The following is a 24,429-nucleotide window of genomic DNA, read 5'->3' as shown; positions in this document are numbered from 1 at the left end:
GGAGGAAGTAAAAAATTGTGCTTGGGATCACATTGACTGTGAGGTTGAGCACAGAATTTTTCAAGGGCAAAGGAGCCAGGTATAAAAAACCGATGTGGATTCAGAGAAAAGGCACAGGGCTATGAGCAGCTTTCTCATTTCAACAATGGAAAAAACTACTACTAAAACTAGTTACTTTTTCCAGGGTCCAGTTATATCATTCTAAAAGATTATTTTCTCATCTGAAAAAAGCAACAGTTAATGTTCTCTGTGGTAGAATGTTTTCTATGCTGCTTCCCAAACACCTGGCAAATCACACCAACAAACTATGTGAACAAAATGTGAAGTCAAGCTCTTAACTCTTAGAAAATGTCAAATGCCATTCAAGAATAAAGCACTGGTTATGTAATTTCCCCTGCTACATTTCATTGAATACATTATTAGAATAGTTTTATTTAATAATTGGGGTTTTTAAAGAAAAAAAACACAGGGGTTTTTTTGGTTGTTTTTGTTTTTGTTTTTTTTGTTTTTTTTTTTTTATTTATAACCATCAACAATTTTTCCAGTAATGGATGCTTTTTGTTACACTGATTCTATAGAAATTTCTGCTAATCTCCTGGAATAGATGAAATCCTAGAAATGTTCCATCTAAATGTAACTGACAATTTGAAGACTTTAGTTGTGAAATAGCAATTATCAGCAGAAAATTATCAGCTGACACACATTCAATCAAGATGACTTTAAATAAGAAAATCAGTATCACATTATCACAGTGCTCCCCATGCTGCATTTTAAATCATTGCTCCAAAGGTGCCACACTGAAGTCCTTTATCAGAACTGCATTATTTTTAACACAGGCTTGGTTTTGGTTTTTTTTTTTTGGGCTTTTTGTGTGTGTGTGTGCATTTTGTGCATTTTATTCTGAGGAATATATCTATGACTCTTGGTGGTGGGTTTTTTTTTTTTTAAATTTGGCTCAAAGCTTCTTTTTTACCACCTTCCTACTCCGCCATCCCTGTTGGAGACAATCATCCTTCAGCAGACTCATGGAGGCACTAGGTGGGTGGTGCAGATAATTGTGCAATTAAACAGTGATTTGAAAGGAGAAAAAGAACTTAAAGACACACTGCAATTATTGAGATTCAAACTGATGCAAACATTTTACACTATAGCTGTGAGCAAATTTTCAGCAAAGCATTTATGTTACTGTACTGGGTATTCGAAGAAGCAAAGCAGTGACATTACATATCCCATGTGGGTACATTACCCACATAATACACACAACTGAAACCTGAAAAAATTATCCCAAAATTTCCAAATAAAGCATCAGGAACCCTTTATACTTTATAATATCTGTGTATTTTAACCAGCATTTAAATGATTTTACAGTAAAATTTAACTAAATAATAAATAAATGGCTGCCTAGTTACATATTATTCAGCTCTGTATTTAACAAGGACTGAAAAAAAAATCAGTTCTTTTCAGTGTTTTAATATGGAAAAATGTATCAAAAAATCTTTGCCTAGTTTGACCTAATCTGGCATCTATTTAATAACAGTATTAGATTAGGAGTCTTCTACCCATAGATAAAGCAACTGCGCAGTTTAAGATGACATTTAGAAATGTAAAATTTATGTTGGTCTTGCCCACCTTTAATTTTGTGTCAAATAATAGAAGAAGATATTTACTCTGTGCTTTAGCTAACATTTGACAGGCTCATTGTAGTGAATTACTTTGGTCCTCATTGGTTTGATTATAGCAAACGGAATTGTTTGGCATGTATTTCAACATTCACTTCATGTCAGAAAAATCAAAGCCACATGTTTTCAACAGAATGAAAAAAAACCCAAGTGTGTATTCAAATATGTGAATGAAATCCCCTCTCAGTAACAGGGGTGTGACAGTCCTGCTAGTCCCAGCACATCCAGATAACATCTTTGAAGTGATTTTAAAATAATATACAATATTTCTCTTAATAACCATGCTTACAACTACCCTATTAGTTCAACAAAACAGGTAGCAACTTTTTTTTCTTTCAAATGGAAAGTGTGCAATAGCTTTGATGAACAAACAGTGGATAATTTCCCTTTTCTCTTGTTTTCTTGTAAGTGCCTCTCAGAAAAGCACTTACTTCAGGAGCTTTCTCATACATTTCTGCTGCAGGACTATTTGAGCTTGGCATTCTTAGCATGCTCTGGCTTAACATACCTATGCTAAATTCAACACTAGCAATGTTATTCCTCAGGGAGAACCCATCTTGAATATCAAATATAGTTAAATTAATAGTTGCTAAATAATATCTAAGTTTGTTGAAGTTGTGGGCCTGAGTACAATTTTCTCACTGTGTTTTGGTATTTGTTATTAACTGCTGATATACCTTTCAGAAACACATAGATGTAACTTGGTGGTTTTGTTGTTTGTTTTTTTCTTTCTGGAACTATGCTAAGATTCTCACATTTTTCCTCTAATTCACCTAAACATATTGATTGTTTAAATATAAAACTCTGAGAATAAATCCAACTGTTTCCAAAATTTTCTCAGATGTTTCTATAGTTTAATTCGTTTCAGTTTCTCAAGTAAGGTAAAATTAGTTTTAGAAAATTTATCAAAACATGTGAAACTGACATTTACAAGGTTATCCCATTACAGATAAATGTTCTTATGGAACTTGGGTCCATATTAGGTCATAAGCATTCATATTTCTTTACATTACAAATCTTGGCTATTTCATAAGAGTGTGAGTACCCACAAAAAACATCACATTTTGATAACGATAAACTAGCAGACCTATATTAAATATACAGGTAAAAAATTGACATGGCTTCTCCATTTGAGTTAGCAGTGCAACTTCACACTTTTGTTAATATAACAACAGATACAAATTTAAACAGTTAATTATCTCCAAATGTGTCTTTCAGGGTTTTTAAAAATAATTTTAGTTTCTATTCTAACTATGCATTCAGAAGGAATGTTTCGCTGCCATTAGACTTGAGGTCATTGGACTTTTTGTACGGGGTTTTACTTAACTCCTCTGTGCAATGTACCTTAGAGAACTTAATGCTAAATTATCTAGAAAAGGAAGGAAAGAATTTTCTTACTCATATTCTCAGTCACACTTTAACTTAGCAACTGAGTATGTCTATAAGACAGTACTATTTCAAAATCCCCTTTTTGCAAGCAGCTTCAAAAGCTGTTTCATGGAAACAAGAAGCCATCAAAGCTGTGGGAAGGAAATATATGATTTGTTTTCAGAGCCAAGTGTGGATAACACATAGAGAGGTTGCAAACCTATACAAAAATGTAGTTTTTCAACTTCCCCCAACTGCCTGTAGTTCTAGAAGTTTTCAGGAGCAATTATCTGGCAGAGACAGTATCATAAATACTAATTAAAAAAAAATTGAAATCTAATAATTTTTCCATGCATAAAATCACTGTCAAACTCACAATGAATATAAAAAAATATAAATATTTGGAAATAGTATTTTCCTGTTCAGAGACTGCATGCCGCAACAGAGGCATAACTAGTCAATAAATTGCTTGCACAAGCAACCACTCACCATGTGTGAAAAAGGGAATGTCTCTGTGTGTTTTGGAAAATACAGGCAACATGTAAAACCGTGTTCAGAGAATCAGAGCACCCCTCTCAAGCAAACACCTATTAATCTAGAATGGTCGTGAAAATTCAATAATCTCATCTCAAACAACTGTCTGACATTGTTTTTCTGACATGTTCTAAAAAACAGAGTTATGTTTCTCTAAATCAAGTCAGTCCAGGAGAGATTATTTGACTGAAAGTATGCAAAAAACATTGTGGTATCAAACTTCAAGCAACCTTGCACAGCTACGTATTTATCTGGGAGGCAGCAACTGAACTTGCACAGTGAGCAAACACAGCAGCATTCCATAAGGCATACACAGGCTGTAGAGATGAGTTTAGATCCTGTTTCAAGGATGACTGGTCTAAAAATCAACATAACACTGCATCCCAAAAGCATTCTGTAATCATCTTTTAAGGAAACAGCTCAGAATCTTCAAGTTATTGTCTTCTGTATGAAAATCGTATTCTAATGAATCAACCAAATAGGTTGATTTAAAATATTAAATATTTTAATGCAAAAAAGAGGTTGACATATGATCTACTGTACTTGTGATGAACACAGTTCCTATTCTAGATGATAAACACTCCACTGTTTTCTCATTAGCTTTATTTTTGCGCATTTGACTTTTTTATTCGCCAAATTAAATTACAAATCACTCTGACTAGATTTGGGTTTTAATTATTTTTGATACTTTTTTGTAACATGTCTTTAGGGAAAAATAATAAATTAATAATTATTTTTGTCTTCTGAAATTAAAATATTATAACATTTTGAAAAGTATTGTCTTGCATTCCATTAAGAAATATTTATCTTTTCTGTTTAATATTGCTAACAAAAAGCCACTGATTTCTCAATTTCTTTGTATTACTGTTAGAAACCCCAAAGATGTGTTTTGATGTCATTTGAAGAATACTCAATACATTGAAGAATACTCTGTGATAGCTATCTGTAAAAGCATTCATTTCAAATACTATTCCTATATTCCCCAAGATTACAAAACATATCTGTATTTCTCCTTGGTATATGCAATTATGAAATAAGACAAAAGCTAGCATTATGCCTCTCATTATAAAGTGCAGGAATTTCAACTTGGTGCAAAACAGCTGAAATATTTTAAAAATTAAAGATAATAAATGCTTTCTGTTTTGATTTTCTACCTGAAGACAATGAGGTGGAAAAGACCAATAATTTTTTAATGTAAGAAAGTCATTGCCACAATTAATTCAGCAAAATTAACTACATTGTTCAATTATTGCTGCAATTCTTTTTTACATCATTAAAATTCATAGAGGTTGCTAAAGTTCTGCTTACTGTTTGGGAAGTTCCATTAGGCAAAACATTATTCATAGTCAGATGTGCCTCTAAACACAAAGACTCTGATTTCATACATGCTGTCCTAATCATTTTTTCTTTTCTTTTTTACCAAGTGTCTCAGAAGGTTGAGCAAAGACAAAAAACAGAACACAGTACTAGAATATGCTTTTGTTACATATGTGAACTGCACTGTATCCAAAGGGAGCATTAGTACTGAGCTGAAATTATCTATTTTTATGCCTCTTTATTCAGCAGCAAAAACAACCAAGTCTACTGATAGATTTTTTAAAATATATTTAGTACTTAAAGAATTCACTAATATAACACACAAAACAAAACTACTTTTATTAAAAAGGACAGCTAAATTATTCAGCTATTATATTATACATTTTCTCACAGATTTTTTCAGATTTCCTCCTGGCAAACATTCACTCACTGGACAGTTTTGTCAGCCTTACGTGCACTGATATTTTGTAATGCATGTCATGTGACCAGTGGATAAACGAGAAATGCTCATCTCTGGGATTCGGTGTGTAATTTGTTTTAGCAAGCTACCATGCTGAAGTTACTCTCATTGATGCCTGTAGGCTACAGCTGTTCCTAATTCCAGCCAGGTACTTACCTCTCTCTGTCTGGGGAGTAGTGGTCGTCCACAGCTCGGTGTCTGTCCATCCGGTTCAGGGTGTTGTAGTGCGCAGGAGTGGATCGAGTCCCTCGCAGTCCCTGATCTACATTCCGACTAAGGAGAAAAGGTATCAGATCCTGAGTTTTGTCTGGATGACATCCTCTCACTGCTTTGTACAAACAATTATCAGCAATCATGCTGGTAACAAGATCTGTTAGCTGACCAGACTTGCCTATACATTTAAAGTAAAATAATTTAAAATCTTAAAGAAAAAAAAAATTCTCATTTAGAAAATGGTGCCAAATCCATGACAGGGACAGAGTTCTCTTTTTTTTGTTCCAATGCATTTCTTCTAGATTTAAGAGGAAAGCTTTTTTATCTCCTTCATTAAAAATGTTAATCTTACACAACATTTCATTAGTCTTTCCAGACTTCAAGCAAAAATTCATTTCTGATGGAAATATACACTGTAAATAATTTTTCATGAGTTCTTGATTTTGGCTTTACTATAAAGATGTACACTGTAGTAAGACACAATGGGGACTTGAGGCTGTTGCAGTAGAGTACAGCCTGATGAAAACATTGTCATCTGAATTTAAAAATAGCTGCTTGTTTTGCCCTGGAAAACTTACTCTGTAATCTCACTAACAGGAAATCTGAAAAAACCCATAACCATTTAATTAGCTGTAAGTGGTACCTATAGTGCAGGCTTGGTTAAGACCACCAATGACCTGCACTGAGACCAAAGCTTTGCCTATGGATTGTTTTGCTCAGTTTATCTATCAATTTCTACTGACACACACTTTACTTTTTGTGCTCTGTAAAACAAATCCACAAGAATAGGAAAATAGGAGAAAATGGTTAACTCAAATAATTATTTCGTAATGAAAACATAATTGTTTTGTATTGATTCGAAAATAACAAATTGGATGCTTCCCTCCACACAAGTTCAAGACCAATAAATTCTTCTGTCTCCTGTCCTTTACTGCAATCTGCTGTAGTGTGAACCTCAGTTTCCTTAATTTTTTTGGTTTTATATCACTCAGTTCCCCTTTCCTTTCTTGTCACTTTGTCTGCCCTTTTAGTAGCTGTCATACTTGTCCTTTGTCATTTACCACTTTCTGACTAGTGTTAACTTGTACATGTATCCTTCACTGCTGCTGCCATGACATTATTTATTTCTGCATATAAGTGCTATAAAGATGTTGCATTACACATAAATTTTTGCCTTCAGCTCCACCATTTGTCATAAAGCATTTTCCCCTCTGGCATTCATGAATCCAAATATTGGGCTTACTCTGGCTAGTAAAGAGTAACAAGAGCAGTAACAACAGCTTGTCAGCTATGATGCAGTGGGCCTTTGGTGGAGTTTATTAAAAAACTAAGTAGGATTGAGGACTGCACAATGGTTTCTAAGAAATAACAGCAACTTCTATGGCCCAAAATCCTGCCTGCAGAGGTGTCAGCAATGGGAAATCTCTGGGCAAGCAGAATGCTCACTGCAGTTAGGACATCTATAGAGTAGCACATGTATAACAAATTCACCTGAACAGGGTGCAAAATGTGATTGATAGATCTTAGAGATTTCCTGAGTAGACCTGCATTTTCAGTAGAACTAAAAAAGATATTTCTCTAACCCATAGCTTATGCTTCTCTTCTGCAAATTCTCAAACTCTCATAACCCAATTTTCTGAGCTCAACAAGTCCTCAAAGAATTTGTTTGGTGTGTGGGCAGGGAAATATTACTTAAATAATGCTTTTGATTCTGACATTGTAGGAAACAGCTGCAATAAATTCAAAACTATATTTAAAAATTTAGCTTTAGGAAAGTTAAAAAGCAAGAGATTTTAAACACGTAAAGAAATCCAAGACTACAAGAAAATGAAAAGTAGATTTTTCAATGGTGTTAAACAAGCGTTAATCACCAGCTTGGGTAAAAGTGCTGCCAAAAATGCACATAGCATGCATGCAGACAGAAAAACATAAAAACACAAACACACAAGCATACACACAAAGATATTTTGCTCACATTTATGTCTATATCCAAGACAAACAACATCTGGAGATTTAGCACAGGCAACTACTTAGGCTGAAATTAGTACAGTAAAAATCAGAATAGGCCCCTTTGTGTCTACCACTTATGTCTCATTTCAAGTCAGGCTGACTTGGTTTTAGATGGGTTTAGATTTCAAGTAGAAAAACACAGTTTCTGCCTCTTAGTAGTAGGAGATGAGGGGGGATAACATGAAATCCTAATATCTCACTAATGCAAAAGGATATCATTTATGCTGCATCCATTAGAGGAAATGGTAAGTAAAAACATAAATAAGATATTATGAAGTCAAGAGAATTTTAACTTAACAAAAAGAACAAAGATAACAGAAAGGAAAGCAGAACGCAAGAGAATCAGGATGTCTGAAAGAAAGGGAGATGAGCATGGACTTGCCAGGAAATAGTGGATAACAGATCTTCAGTATCACAGGGGAATTGTGAACATTATGGGCAAAAGAGAAAACTTCCACTTTCAACTGAATTACATCATCTGGAAACCTACCCACGCATAGCAATAAAAGGGCTGGAAAACAGGTTTCATTCCCATTTATATTTATCCTTCTGCTCCCTTTCTCTTAAGAAAGCTTATCTTGCAGAGTATTAAATCAATTATTACATGTTATCTGAAAGTACTAGCTTTTGGAAGAAATTTCCTGGTCTGATTTTCTCAAGATAATTGCTTAATATAAATCAGAGATAAATCAGAGTTCTCCCAAGATCAGGAGTTGATATCTTTCACTATAAAATTTTATGTCTGTCAGTTTATTCTTGATGATTTAGAAGTATGAAAGTAATAGTAGAAAGGAAGCTACTCTGTGCAGCAAGGGAGGCTCCCCAGAATCTTAGTTCTACAAAAATAAAAGGGTTGAAAACATCCACTGTCATATGAATGGTAAGGAAATATCTAATTATCACATACTATAAAACATGGCACCTGTAAATAGCTCTAGGAAATGAAAATGTGGCGAGATATTTTTCTTTCCTTATATTAAACTGTACTGAATTTTGATGAAAAACTAGATATAAATAGGCAGAAGGAAGATACAAATATGTAATCATATAACAAAAATAAATAATATAGTAATAATAAACCATGAACAACATAGAATTATATACAAATTAGGCACATCACTATAATGTAAAAAACCCTAATTATTGGCTTTACATAATTTTGTAAGATCTAATCAATTGCCATTTTGAAAGTCTGGAGATTATTTCCAGTATTGGTACAAGATCAATACCAGTTTAATTTCTATAACTGCACAGTTCAACAAGAGTTTACCTTTGTGGGGGAGGGACACTGGGAGACCACGATCTAGTCCGTCCTATACTATCTCCACGGTGAGGGGACCCTGATCGAGAACAATGATTAGATGACATTACTTGCTCTGGCACTGACAGTGTTGAACTTTGAAGATCTCTCCCATTATGTCGGTAATCTAAAAAGAAATGCAAATATTCAGTGAATCTGAAGTTGCACTTTTCAACTTCCTGCCGTATCTGTAGTAGTGAGAAACCAATAAAAGTTGGGATTTGATCAAGAATGTAATTGTGTATTCTTGGGTTTTATAATAAAACATACATACGTAAAGTTGACTCCTGTTGTTACGCTTTCTTTAAGTACAATTACAGTTCCTATGATTATACTTTAAATGAAGAGAAATTAATACCATGCACCAAACTGGGGACTTACCATTTACACTTAATATGATGTATTAATATTAAAACAAATTAAACTGATTTTTCCTGAGAATAAAAAAAGCTAAATATTGCATTTTTAATTAAAATTACATTGCAAATCTTGTGGTTTTCAAATAGAAATCTCCATAATTAAGAATTAATCCAAAATTTAGTTTACAAATTTGGGATAGGAAGCTACTATGGAGTTAAGTAATGAGATTGGATTTAATAAAGATTTGTATTTCAGAAATTATTAAGGTAACAGTGACTCAATGACATCAGATTTCACTCACAATTCTGAATTGAAAAAAACATTTCCTTCACAAATAGCAAGCACCCTAGCCTAATCTTGAATAAGCCTAACAGAAGGCATAGATGATCTAAGCAAAAGCCTAAAAGGCTACCACATGGACATTTAACACAGGCTTTTAATAAAAATCTTTTTAAAAAGCTGGGTGTGTTAAAATTGATGGTCTTCTTGTAATTGAAAAAGTTGAATTCACTGTCCCATGGTGCAATACTCTCTGTGGGAAAAAAATGCTAGATATACAGCAATTTCAAGTAATTTTCCCCAAATATTATGAAGATCAAATAAAACATAATGATAAGAAATTGAAGATTTGTAATTTTTAACCTGATTATAATTCTTAGCAGGAGTAGGTCTCCAGAGAGTTCCTGGTGGCTATGACAACTGAAAGAACTGATTTCTTTGTTCCAAAGACAGTAACCAAGAAAAGAATACTTAGAGAGATCCACCCGGCACTGGAAAAATTCTGGCTCATGCAACAGTAATACTTTTCCCATGAGAATCTTCCAAGAGTAGAATAATCTTCTGCTCATGATTTTCTTTTTTTTCTTCCTGGAAAATGTTCATTAGGATCTAAACGAAACCTTATTAATTCATTCCACTTTATGGTTCCAAGTATGTTCAATACTTTCAACTGAGTACTCATATTTACTGTATGGCCTTACAACCAAGGATATATATAAACAATCCTAATTCACAAATATCTTCTTCCTTCTATGTTTAGTGTAAACTGCTTTGTGTGTATCTGGCATGTGTACATAAAGGGAGAAAAAAAGAACATCAATGTACATCATTGCAATGTAATTATTCACATTACACTAATATAATGGTGCTGAGGATCACATAGTCTCTCCTCACTACCCAGCAGTCAAATCATGTTATATGCGTCCTCAGCTAAGAGTAAGTAATGAAATACAGACTTTTATCCCATATATGAAGTAAATTTATTATTGTAAGCACTGACAAAACATACAGGGGCCAGTGCAACATAATTCTGAGATCACTAAAGGCAAGACAGTGGAGGGCAAGTAGGAGATAAATAGGCATAGGAGATAGGCAAATAGGAGATAAATAAATAATTTTTTGCAAGTGAGTCTGGAAATCAATATACTCTGCAATTCTGCAATTCTTTAACCAGAAGCAAAAGAGCTAAAGTAACAGCAGTGGAGAGCCCATCCTGCAGCAGACTCCTGGCAGGACCTGTGGAGAGAGAAGCACACCCTGGAACAGGTTTGCTGGCAGGACTTTTGACCCAGCCTGAAGTATTTTGAAGGACTGCACCCTATGGGAGGGACTCATGCTGGAGCAGTTTGTGAAGAACTGCAGCCCATGGGATGAACTGACATTGGAGAGGTTCATGAAGGACTGTCTCCCATGAGAGGGACCTCACTCTGGAGCAGAGGAATGGAATGAAGGGAGGAAGGAGCAGCAGAGTCAATGTGTGATGAAGTGACTGCAACCCCCATTCCCATCTCCCTGTGCAGCTGAGAGGGAGGATGTAGAGAACCAGGAGGGAAGTTGAGACCAGAGAGAAGGAAGGGATAGGGGCAAAGCTTTGAAATTTCAGGGAGTTATTTTCTCGTTATCCTACTCTGATTTTATTGGCGATAAAATAATTTCTCTAGGTTGTCTGTTATGCCCATGACCATAACAGGGAGGGATCTCTTCCTGTCCTTATCTCCATCCACAAGTCTTCAGTTATATTGCCTCTCCTGTGTCCAGCTCGTGAGGGCAGTGATGGAGCAGTTTTGGCAGCCACTTGGCACCTAACCAAGGTCAATCCACCACACATAAATGAGCAGCAAGTTATTACAAACTTCTAGATATTGAAATAAAAAAACATGATTTACAGTACAAGAACAGAGAGAAATATTGTCTTACTATCCTAATAATGAATATCTGTTGCCAGAAAAGATATAGTCTATCTAGATACATCTCCTTGCATACACAAGGAGAATTTGTTGCATTTGGAGATGGAAAACAAAGTAGAGTAGTAAGATGAATAAATAGGTAAATCCTTTGAAAAAATCAGCAGTTTATATAATATTTGGTACAGACATAGAAGTATGAGAAGAATGAGCAATACTGTAATATTTTCTAGGTGAATAAAGATAATGAAGGGCAAGGTAATCAATTAACAGAACACAAACAAAAACCTCCTTTAAAATTCCAGAAAATGCTTAAAAAGTCTAAAAAATTCCTAGAAGTGAGAACAAGTAAATTAAAATTATTGAACTTATTAAATTTGCACACAGAAACAAATTAATTACTTTGGAACAAAAAGCCTCCCCCAGCTCTAATTTGTTATTGTAGTTGACCAAATGAGAAGTATTGTTGCAATAAATCAAAATATATGACTTCGTAATAAATTGTCAAGTCTAATCCTGATCAAATATGTGCTTTACATTAATTTTGAGGTAGTCATGCAGTGCTTTCTGGTAACTAACACTGGTACTGCTTCCTTATAACAATAATAAAGGCAGGAACAATCAGCATTCCTAGCAATTTTGTTTAATTTTGATAAATTTTTGCTACATTTTTTGAAGAAAACTAGAGGTGTTTAGCTGTGATCAAAGAAATGGATTAATATTGTCTAATAATATTGTTGAAAAAAAAAGAAGACATTTATAATCCATTTACATAAAACAAAAATAATTATATTTACAAACTCCTCTTTTTCCAAGAGGCCACACATTAAACAGCAACTGTTTAAGTAAGATAACCCACTAACATGGGTTAATGAGGTAATTTCAAAGTTATCCTTCAGTTTTGTAGGGTTAATGAAGCTCTGATTTAGCTGCCTGTATTGTAGGTATAATTTAACTTCCAATTTCAAAACTATTGCACATCCTGGAAATAAGGTCAGAGAAGTTAAGTAAAAAACATTTTCTTGTGAAAAGAAATTACAGACAGAAAACATAGGTCATCAGGGCAGCTTGACCAAGGAGTTGCGATTGAGCAAAGCAGATATTTATAGCAGTAGTAAAAATAGGATAAACATTATCCTGCTTGCAGCTATAAATATTGAGTCATTACCATAGAATCAAAGGCTCTATAACTGTGGCAAGCCTCTTAAATCAACATAGAGAGTACACAGAACCTGATAATCAGTGTAGAGATAATCAGTGGTAAACAACTGTGAGCTGCAGACGCCTAAAAGACAGACAGACACATGACAAAGATAACTGCAATGCCACCACCTTCTTCTGTCATGGGAAGGTTTCATTAAAACTTGATACATATGAAAAGAGGGATTTTACAGAGCCCACTAAATACAGCTTCTGCAGACCTGAAGTTTTAGTTTTACCTGATTTAAGAGAGACTATTAATATATTTGACTTAAAATATTAATCCATACAGAATAGCTGTACTGTGCTAATATGCTATGCAGGCTACATGTTCATTAAGTACTGATGATTGAATTGTTATTAAATTATGAATCTTTCAAGTCCAAAATTGCAGAAAATCACAAACTTCCAAATATTAGGTTCACATCAACAGCCCTAAAATAGCCCTAAAAAGAATTAATGGAAGTGTGCTAATGAAGATTTTAATTTAGATGCCTTGCTTCTTGATTTACTTGAAAGAAACTCTTAGTATGAAAATTGCTCTAGAAAGGCAGTACTAGAATGGCTGTTCATCACAGGCAACATAATTGACTTGTTTCTGACACTGATGCTAAGTGGTGTTTTCTCCACTTTAACATCTGTATTTGATTGAAGCATCAAGCTTTCAGATATTTAACTTTTTAATACTCACAGTGGTTGGGCTTTGAACAAGCACTAATTAAAAACAATTATATAATCAAATTGCCAGAAATGCTTAACATACCAACAGTTCACATATGGGCACTTTAGAGAGAGTTCAGTTCTTTCATGCAAATGTGCTCAGCTTCTGGAGTGATTTGCACATCTAAATGAAGAATTTAGATGTTCTCTAAAGAAACTGCTGACAGTCACTGATCAAATAAATTGAATTATTGAGATCTGAATATAAGTTGAAGATACATTATGAATTGCTTTGGGGAACTTTTTTGTATTAAATATTATTCTACAAATATGGGAGGAATGAATGTACAGTCAAAGGAATCAGTGAACATTACATTAGGAACAACTGGTTACTTGCTGTGTAGCAACTCAGTTCCTCACAGGTTCATTTAGCTCTACAGCACTAATTGTATTTATGGGCCCATTACACTCGAGACAATTCTTATGGAAAAGCATTCCCACACAGTAACTAGAGCTTGCTGAGTTTTCAGTGCTGTTCCTATACCCATCATGACATGCAAAGCTTGGGGGGGGAAACCCCAAACTACCACAGTACTATAAAGATGTTTCTTCTTACTTGAGCACTCATCCATGTATATTTGCATTTGTCCAGCAAGTCCCCCAAATCAGCCTCCTCTTCACACTATTGACTGGAATTTATCAGTCTTCCTTGCTACATTTCCTTTTTAGAAGTGCTTTTCTAAATTACCACAAATGTAACTCACCCCAAGGAGTGACCCCCTTATGTGAGAAGTATCCACTAAGAGCATCTGTGATAGAAATGCAACTTCCTTGCAATTTTCATTGCCTGTTAATGCCTATGTCACTCCACAGATAAAGGACTGTGGTAAAATATACACTAACTCACCAAGTTCATATTTCCTTAACTTTCCTCAAAGAGAGTGCTATTGATAATTAGTAATTATCTGAAAATAAAACTTGAATCAAGTTACATCTTTACTTTCAAAGTGAAGTGATATAGCTAATATTTTAAAATAGTTTTGATTAGTTTAAAGAAAAGCATTGAAAGAATTTGAATGTTTGAAGAGAAAGATGATATGTCAGCTGAGGAAATGGTACTGATGAATTTCTTTTTTTTTTAATAATAAAAGTATTACATTCAAAATTTAAGTAAGAGAATAAACATGTAAAATGGAAAGTATATATTAAGAAAGAAAACTAAAAATGAAAGAAAATCTTGAAGAATTATAATAATGTGTAAAGAACTTTAGGCAAAAAGTTGTAAATAATACAAAAATTATTTGTTTGAAAGTGAGGGAAATGGTTAAAAATCCATTGATCTAGGCATTGATCTAGTTTAAGGCAGCATAAGGACTATTTAACATGGCTTGAACTTCAGTTTGGAAGGGGGACTTTTGTGATGCACACACTAACATTTTTAAATCAAGGGAGAGCCCAGAAAGAACAGATTTTAGAGCAGGGCACTGAGTATCAACATACAATAAAATAAAAACCTTGTCAGTGTTTAGGTCTGGAGTTACTGGGCTTTTGGGTCATTACAGGCTCCCAGTTAGGGCTAGCTGGTAATCTGGTAATTCAATGAAATCTGTATTTTAGTAGGGATAGAAGTAATCCACTCCATGTGCTAATGCTGTAAGATATCTTTCTATAGGCAGTGGTAAAATCTGGTTGATTTTAATCTTTAACCAAAGTGTGTTTTCTGCATCTGCTTTGAGAAGCAATCATCCACAGGATTCAGGCATAAAAATTCAGCCCACATTATCAGCAAATAGAGAAAAAGATATTTCCTCTGCAGCAAAGGCTGCAACATGACAGTGAAAATACTCTTTTGAACAAAGGAGTCCTCAGGTGTTTTGACAGGTGAATGAAAAATGGGTAATTTCTTTTCATTCTTCTTCAGACACAGAAATATTTTTGATGGTTCAGTAATAACTTCTGTACTGATGGTTACTATTTTTTCCTAATTTACATGGACATAACTATCCTCTGAAAAAATACCTTCTTTGCATTCTTATTTCCTCCTGAAACCTACAGCTATCTTCTGCATAATGATAAAAACTTATCACTATAAATGTTTTTCTTCTCAAAGCTGGAGACTGCATTCTTTTACTCAGAAAAGCTCTTCTCTATAGAGACTTGTAATGCAGCCTATGCAGAATTCACTGCCTTACATTCTTCCATGATTCATTTGTTGCTTCTGTTGAAACATATCTTAGATTGCAAGTGTTTCATTATACATAATCTGTTGTAATGCAGATGAGATATTGGTGTAGAACTGAATTTTAAACATCATTATCTTCCTTAATATTTTAGTATTACAAAAACAATAGGTGAGAATTTTATGATTAAATGGTCTTGACAATATATGTCTCTGTTCATAAAGTCAGACTCAGTAGGCTGCTTGTATTCCCTAGGTTCAACATACACTAGGAAGTATCTGGGAAGAAAACTGTTTAGAAATTAGTCTATATTCCTTGAATTTGTTAACTGCAATGCATGCTTACATTTGGACACCAGAAACAAACAAAAAAAAAAAAACCACCCAAAAAGCCAACCTGCCTTTCACTGAGTTGTATTTATTGTCATAATATAAATGATGTTTTGTAAACCTTTCTGGCATCTAAAAAAATCAATATAAAAACACTGTATAGCTTTCATCAAAAAGGATGTAAGAGGATTTTAAAGGGCAGCTGTAGATGCTGATGTACTCCCACACAGAACTGCTGTTGACAGACAACTTTGAGGGCCAAGGTTTATTATTCAGGACAGCAAAATAAATGCTTTAAATTGTTTGAGAGCTATGTATAACCAATTTAGAGACATAACCAGAAAACTGCTAATGCTGCTCATTCCATTATCCTATGGTAAGATTAATGGTAGCAAACATGAAATATTAATAGAGACTCTATTCTAGTGTTTTCCAAGATGAATGTACATTATATTTGAAGAGAGCTATTCTAGAATCTAGTAAAAATTTGCTTTTTAAATATGTAATATGCTATAACTCTTTGTGACAATTGCTGTTGGAGAATACATGTATAGCCAGAAAAAAGACATTGAAGTTTTTCAATCTGTTTATCACTATTTTTTAAAGGCCTTTCCTGTTGACAGAAACAACAGACTGAAGTTTATTACATTTGTCTAAGCAGGCTGAGATCCAAGCCACAAGAAGTGATAGATTTGGTAAATAATTTTTCCAAGAGGTCATAAAATCACAGAATAGTTTGAATTGGAAGGGAACTTTAAAGGACATCTAGTCAACCATTATAAATGAAAGTAAATTGAAGAGGAGCAAAGAGTTAATTTTTATTCCACTTAAAGGTTTCTGGAGTTTAGTTCACAGGTGTGATGCTAGGAATTAATTTTGTGGAAAGGATCACTGAGAGTACTCAAAAGATGTTGGCAAGCTTACTTAATGTAATGCACAATTTATATAGCAGACAGAAGAAGAGCAAAGTGTCATGTTAAATAAAGCTGAAAATGCAAAATGAAAGAACTGGGGTAAGTAAGAAAGAAAGAAAACAAAAAGCGACAAATGGTTTCATGCAAACAGTGCATGTATTTAAACCAAGATTGTGATGAGTCTACAAACAAATAGAGGAACTTAAAAGGATTGAGGGAATGATAAGGAGAGTGGAGGGTAAGACAAGACTAAACCAGAAGATTTACAAACATAGTGGCAGCAGCACAAAAAAAGAAGTAAGGCACTAAATTGATATTTCAAAACCTAAAAACTATCAAATTTTCCTACCCACAGAGCCAAGCTGAATTCAAATGCAACTAAGTGTAGAGTTGTTTAGCAAAAATGCAATAGCTTAAAGATCCTAAAAAACTAAAGGTATGTCTGAAACTCAGGTAAGGGAAGTAGGCTCGCTCAACTGTAAAGAACATAATTTTAGAAGTTGTCAAAAGATAAATTTATTGAATCAAAGTTGAAAATCTAGGTGTTTCATAAGAATCTTGCTGATGTTCAAGCACTGGTAAAAAAAATCTGCAAAATTTGGTACCTTTTTCCAGGATAGGAAAAAAAAAATCACTTTCAAAATTATGCTATACTGGGCACTCTAGAAATAAATCCATTAAACCCAGTTATTTCCTACCTTTATTTTTAAGCTCCTAAATTAGACTGATACATTTTTAATTTAACTGACCCACAGTAATATAAAGCTCTTATTTTTGGGAGGACAGGCAATTTGAACGCCTTAGAGACTACTGATTACAGACAGAAAGCTCATCAAAGACTGAAAGTACAGTAAATAGGAGCAAAGGGCTTCTGAGGATGGCTGCCTCTTTGGTTCCAGTACTTCACATCCCTGGCTATCTATCCTTCCTGCATTCTGACAGTAATAAAGCAAACAGGGGAGTGGGAATATAAAAATGCTGTAATTTTTCCTTAATAGTTTTCTAATTAAGGTAGTAATCGGAAAACTGAGCCTGTTACTGTTCGACGGTAAATGTTTTAAGGAACACAGAAATTTTAGTGGTTTTGCAGGCCTAGTGTTCTTTTTTTATCTGGTAAAACTGCTGGAACCTTAGCATAAATATGACTTGCTCTGTTTATATCATTAAGTCTGTAAAATGTTGTCAATTTATAAAAAGGGCTTTTTCATAAAATGTACATGCTGTTTATTCTATTAAAAAAAAAAAAAAACTTATCTCCTTATCTCAGCAAGTGCAAGACTCATAGCATGGAATAGTAACATACCAGGGTCAAAAATTAAGCACAGCCTATGAGTTAACCATGAAATGGCCTGGAAATAAAAGCATGACTATGTAGACAAAACAGAAATGCATCTGAGCTCAGACTGGTAACAGATTTTAAAGCAGGACCAGGCCAGCTCATATAATTAGAAGTTCACTAAATGTCTGGATTGATTAATACTTGGCTTCATACCATCTCGCAATATTCAGGATTGCCTACCTCACCTCTTTTTATTCCCTCTGAGTTCCAAGGTGAGCTGTCTTCCTCTCATTCCTCTTTCCTGTCTCCCGTTCCTTAGCCTCCAGCAGTACCCCATTTGCTGATGGGTGGCTGCGTGGCAGGAGCGCGCTTTGACCGACCCGAGCGGATCACGCTCCCACAGCTGCTGCATCGAGCAGACAGATTCTACTGCTCAGCCTCTCCCAAACCCCACTGTCTAACACTGGAGCTGGACCTCACCCAAGAGAACCAGAAACTGTCTAGCACAGAAAACCCTGTGTGTTAAAAATCTCAGAGCAGCAGCAGGGTAACAGAACACACACTGAGAGGAGTACCCCACTCTGTGCTGATGGCAGCAGCCCTCAGTACTGGCTAAAGGTAGCACAGCTGCCTCCTTTGGATGTGATACTGGGAAAAATCTTCCTGAAAGAGTTGTCCAGCAATGGAACAGGCTGCCCAGGGAAGGGGTGGACTCACCAGTCCTGCAGGTATTTAAAAGACATGTGGCTGTGGGGCTCAGGGCCAAGGTTTAGTAGTGGACTTTGCAGTTCTAGCAGTTGGACTTGATCCAATCTAAAAATGCCCATGATTCTATAATCTTAAATATATTCTCTGTTGTAGTCATCAAAAGCATATGATTTTATTGTTTTCAGCTATGATTATTTTTTATCTGGTATTATCTTTTCTCTTAGAAGGGGAGATATACTCTTTGACATACTAACTTTTTCTCAAATAGGCTCAATTCCAATAGTTAGTGAAACAGATTATCTGCTATCTCCTGTCCTCCCTTGGACATTCATGTTTCAGACCTTTGGTAGTGGTATTATTACATCATGAAATTTTACAGGATATATAAACGTATGTCTGTCAAAAAAAAAAAAAGAACATTTCTGCATTTCTGAACATTTATTAAAAATACTGCCTTTATGCTATTTGTATCGTTACATAAAAGCAATAAGGACATTCACACAGTGATCTTTTTTCCCCCATTAGTAATTTTTGAGATGAGATATGCACTATGCAAAATATTTATTTTGTGTGTCTTAGAAAAACATATACTTAAGTTCCACTTATTTTTCATCAGAAAAACATTGCAAAATTCATAAAAAATTATAAATGAGAAATATTTCTACTGAACTTGGAGAAGTAAATTTAAACATTAGTACCTGAAACAACACCAATTCCATCATCACAGTCATAATCAGAGACTTCGCTGTCACTGATTCTCTTGGATCCTGGAAAAAGAAAAGACATGTGTCATCTTCCTTCCTGTAAGTTAAAACTATCCTCTGTCAATAATATGTAAACTAATGTATGGGTTTCATACTATAACATGAAGCATTAACATCAGCATATAAAGGTAATTTTTCATGTTATAATTGTTGAATATATATGACTGCACCAATTATTTCAGCTAAATCTTAAAAGTAATATAAAATGAAATGCTGAAATACATCTCCACAGCATTGCTTTTATGAAATATTTTATATAGTTTATATAAATTCCATATACACAGATATTTGTATTCATTCTGTACAGAAACTAGTATCACACTGTTCATATGCCAAGTTTTAATATACAAGGCACCATCCCTCCCCAAAGTCTCTAAATAACAGAAAGATTATTAACAGCAATAATATTAAATGCATGTAGTACTTTCTTCAAGTTCTTAATACGGATTATCAGGAGAAAAGGCAGCTTCACACATACAGTGTGCCACGGCACACAAGCAAACTATTAAATGTATACCTGACAAAATATCTAGAGATGAGTTGGCGAAAGCTGATTCCACTTCCACAATTAGAACCCAAATCTAGGTCACACAAGTAAAAAGTAAATATGTCAGGTTTTGTTCAGCCTAAATTTACTTCAGTCTTCCATGGCATATTTGAACAGTATTTGATTGCTGGTATCAGGGTTAAACACTGGCATGAGACTGATAATGATTCATTTACTTCTTTTAAATATTAAAAAATCCCTGTTCTTCAGCAAGATGGTGTGTCTATTTTAAGTTTCTGACCATCTAAAAATGCGTCATTAGAAGGCAGAAACTTTAATTGTAACCACACCTCCAATCACATGTAAGATTTTTGTTTCCTGCCTGAGGACAATTTTTCTGAAAAATGTAGACACAGAAATATCAGTAAAAAACTTGGAGTAACCTGAAGAAACCCAGGACAAAGCAATCTTAATGCTCTATCTGAGTGATTGGCACAGAAAGATGTCTACCCTCCTTTCCCAGAAAAAAAACTGGGAGAACATGTACTTAGAGTGGTTTTGACAAAAATAAAGAGTTTTCAATTTAAAGAAACTTTATCAATTATTTGCATTATAAGAACTGCTGTCATTTTAGACTGTTGAACATCTGTTTACCTACACACTAGAGGATAGTGGAAGGTCTTTCTTTAGCAGAAAGAGTGTGCTTACAAGATCTGAGACTTCTCTAAGCCATCCTGTTTACAATAAGTAATCAACTTATTCTCTACAAATTCATATAATTTCATTTTTAGTCACAGTATTCTCTTGGCCTCTGTAATATTCTGTGTCAGTAAATTCTGCAGTTGGAGTATGCATTGTGTGAAATCAACTTCACTATATTTTATTTTTATTATATCATTTCAGACAATGCCCTCCAAGCTTTTGTATTCTGAGAAACATGAATCAGCATTCTGTGTTCTGCTATAGTCATCTCTGTGGTTTGCACTTTTTTGAGCTGAAATATCATCCTTTGGTGTCTGTACACATATGAATCTTTCCAAATTTCTGATTGTTCCTGCTCTATTTGTTTGTACATTTTCTATTTCTTTTGTGCCTTTTATGAGAAGTCAGAAGTCACTGCAGCAATTAAGATGTGTATGAATTTGTTATCTGGACTGCAGACTATTTCTTTGAGGATAAAACTTTCTCAGTTTAAAGCTTATTCAACTAAAAATTTTGTAAGTGTGAGATGTGTAATTCTTAGAAAACAAATTAGCCTGCCAATACATTATGCAATTTCAGTAAAGAAATTTTAATTGTCTCTATTTAATTGCACTAAAGGTTGATGTTTTCCTTACAACTAGGAAATTAAAATTAGCTCAGGGAAAGTCATGCAATTCTTATATGGTAACTCAATTTATTATAAAATTTTAGAAATAGCCATGCTACAATGGGTAGGGGACAAATATTTTTTAATTCAAGAAATAACAAGTTAGTCTTTCTCTAAAACAAAAAATTTACAAGAAAGTGATGACAATTTGCACTCAAGAAAACCTAGAAGATGAGGGCAGAAATGAAGGAAAAGGTTTCGACCTCCTCTGATTATTTTCCTAATTATAGTATTACAAAGGCCCAGTCTCTCTTTTTCCCCAAAGAAAGCATCCATTCCACCTGCGATGCTGTCCCTGTTGCCATTTTCAGGAGAAGCTTCTAATGGCATAGTGATACACGTGCCAGTGAGCAAGAAGGATTAATCTCCATTCTTCTTAGCCACTGATTCAAATCTAGATCCATTGAAAGAGGACAGTATTTGTGACCAAACACTAAGCAAGAGAGCCCTACTAGCTGGCTGGGCTTTGGCTGGGACCTGAAAGGCGAAAGGTCCCAAAGAGAGTGCAAAGTAATGGGATTCTGTCTTTTGGTAGCCCTGACACTGATCTTGCAGTGGGTCTGTGGCTGCTGTACAGAGATGCCAACAACGTTACTCAGGCCCTGTCAGAGAGGGGATTGTGGAATGGGAAGATGAGGGCAATTGAGTTTGCTGATGCTCATCACGTGGCTGTTTGGAAAGGTTTTCATCGTGAAAGATGTAAAAAGGCTGAATCAACTATGATTTGAATAGATGTCATTTACTCATCAACTAATTCATTCTTATGAATGAATCTAATTAATTACAACTGAGGTTGCTTTTTATTTATGTTTGTATTTACAGCTAAGTACATCTGCTTTAACATATTTTTAGAATATTATATTCTGTATGCAGAAGGAGATGTTTGCATCTTTGAGGACGAAAATAGTCAGCTGTTGTCACAGTGGGCTCTACACTTCCCAGCTGTGTAGCTAAAATTATGTATTGTAGTCACAGGATACATCTGGCAGCTGTAGCTTCAACAGAGCTTCAATGGAGCACAGGTATAAAAGACAGGGTTCTCTCTCTCTCTTTCTCTCTCTGTCTTCTCAAGCCACATCCACCTATTCCAGAATCTCCTAATACCTCAGCTCCACATCATCTTCCAGAATCTAGAGATCCAAGCTTCAGGGAAGAGCCAGAGCAAGAGAAAGTGAACGGGGCAGGATTGAGACCTGCCCAAAGGATGGGAGTAGAAAAAGAATAAAAGTAAGGGAAGAATCAGATTTCAGTGATTTCTCAAACTGTCTTTGCCACTGAAAAGAGGAGAGTCTCTTGTAACACCTGACATCCCTAAACATGAAAGCTTGAACTGCAAGATGAGATATGAAGCTAGTTCAGCTCAGATCATCCACTCTATCTCTTCAAGCTGCCACAAGCCAGCTCTACAACTACTAACAGACTTAAACCAATTGAAAAAAAAATCACGTTTAAGTAATATTTTTTATTTCCTTACAAATGTAAATTTAAATGATAATAAAGAAGTCAGAAGAAATTTAAAGCAGAATTAATGACTTGGTTTTATCTTTGGCAATCAATTTTTTCAGGAAGGGGGAAGGAAGGAAAGCAATGCTATGTCAATTTAATGTGCAATATCAAGAACTACTGCCTGGAATACATAATTTCTGCAAAGGAATCAGATTATACATATTTAAAACATCTTCCATTAACTTCAGAAATGGAACAAACTAGAAAGTGCACAGGTCAAAAGCTTTTATTGAAGCAAGTATTTGAAATGTCAGTATAATTGCTAGCAGATTAGTTTAATAGTTCTTGGAATTTTTGCAAGAGTGATTTCATCTGCTTTATATCAATTTTAGATGGTACTTTCCTTTTTATCCTATTGACAATGTAAATGTGAAGATTTAGGCATGTGTCCCACCTTAGCCGTGTTTTTTCAAAGTACTACTTCATTAAGTAATTTGGACCACTGATTACAAAAAAGAGAAAGAGCAATTCATATCTTGTCTGTGAAATGGGACATTGAAATCTCTCACAAATTATTGCAAATTAATATTGTGAATGAAACTGTTATTTAGTATTTAGTTAATATCTTAAACTCTTTGACATATACATTATAAAGTATGGTCAAAAAATCAAGAGCAAGGAGCTTAGGTCCATTCTTACATAAATTCAGAATTCAGTAAAAATCTTATATTCCAAGATACTGTTTACATTAAATTAATGCATTGGTGCCAATGGTTTGCCTGTAGTTAACTTCTTCTTTGAGGCCATTCCACTAGTATGTAGTTTATTTATAAAACTTTGTTGGAGGTACTATTCACCTTTTGTCTGATAACTGGGCAGTAATAGATGGTAAATAAAGACTTTCAAATCCCTTCCACCCAGATTAACAATTATTACAGTTATTATTACAGTTATGGACTGAAGGCAAAATAGATCCCACTCTACTGTAACCCTCAAAAATGCCATAATTCAGCATAGCCCCAGGGAAATCAAATTATATTTTTTTATTCCATTTAGTAAGTTTGGGTTTAACAGCCTCAAACTCTCAATAAAACTTTTCAGGGGAGGGTTTATACTGGGGACACTGGAAAACCTCCCCATCAGAACTTGCCAAAGTTCAGCATCCTCCTGCCCTTCCACACCTCCCTACACTTTCCCTGCAATGCTGCTCAGGCTACCACCTCACCCAGCACGACAGCTCTGTGAGAACATGTGCACAGCAGAACTGGAAGTTCACAGCAGGGCTGGGGGAAAACCCTGTCACCTAAAAACCATTAGGAACATTATTTTTAATTTCAATTCAGCAAGTATTTTCTATTTAATTTTTTCCTATTTGCATTTTTACTTTCAATTACATGCAAAATGAATTTATAATACAGTAATTTCTTAGTATAAAAACATTTCCATTTTTCATCCTCAGGGATGAAGTAAGTGAAGAAAAAAATGAGATGGTTCATTCAATTTCATTATTGAAATAGTTTTGGGGTTTTTAAACTTTTCATGGGATGCAGTGTTGGTGGGCATGGAAAGCTTTAACAACTTCCAAATAAAAATAATATGGGGACAATTGAAAAAATGTTTCCAGAATATTCTTCAGTTTTCCCAAACCTGTCCATGTTAAAAAGCGTTT

General features: G+C 34.5%; 1 protein-coding gene across 50 annotated transcripts in view; it reads right to left on the bottom strand.

The window, feature by feature from the left end:
- The window catches only part of RIMS2 (regulating synaptic membrane exocytosis 2), a 456,016-nt gene that overhangs the window by 152,435 nt on the left and 279,152 nt on the right, over window positions 1-24,429 (bottom strand). For 48 of the 50 annotated variants that reach the window (XM_038164450.1, XM_038164024.1, XM_038164200.1 and 45 more), the window contains 3 exons: window positions 19,393-19,461; window positions 8,852-9,008; window positions 5,515-5,631 (listed from right to left, as the gene is read on the bottom strand). In XM_038164450.1, the coding sequence (XP_038020378.1) occupies window positions 5,515-5,631; window positions 8,852-9,008; window positions 19,393-19,461 (343 nt within the window). The remainder of the gene's footprint in view (window positions 1-5,514; window positions 5,632-8,851; window positions 9,009-19,392; window positions 19,462-24,429) is intronic. The other 2 variants (XM_038164150.1, XM_038164170.1) reach the window with 1 other exon arrangement.

Source organism: Motacilla alba, chromosome 2 (genome assembly GCF_015832195.1).
Source record: "Motacilla alba alba isolate MOTALB_02 chromosome 2, Motacilla_alba_V1.0_pri, whole genome shotgun sequence".
Classification (NCBI taxonomy): Eukaryota; Metazoa; Chordata; class Aves; order Passeriformes; family Motacillidae; genus Motacilla; species Motacilla alba.
Note: the sequence above shows the minus strand (reverse complement) of the source record. Positions and strands in the feature narration are given on the sequence as shown.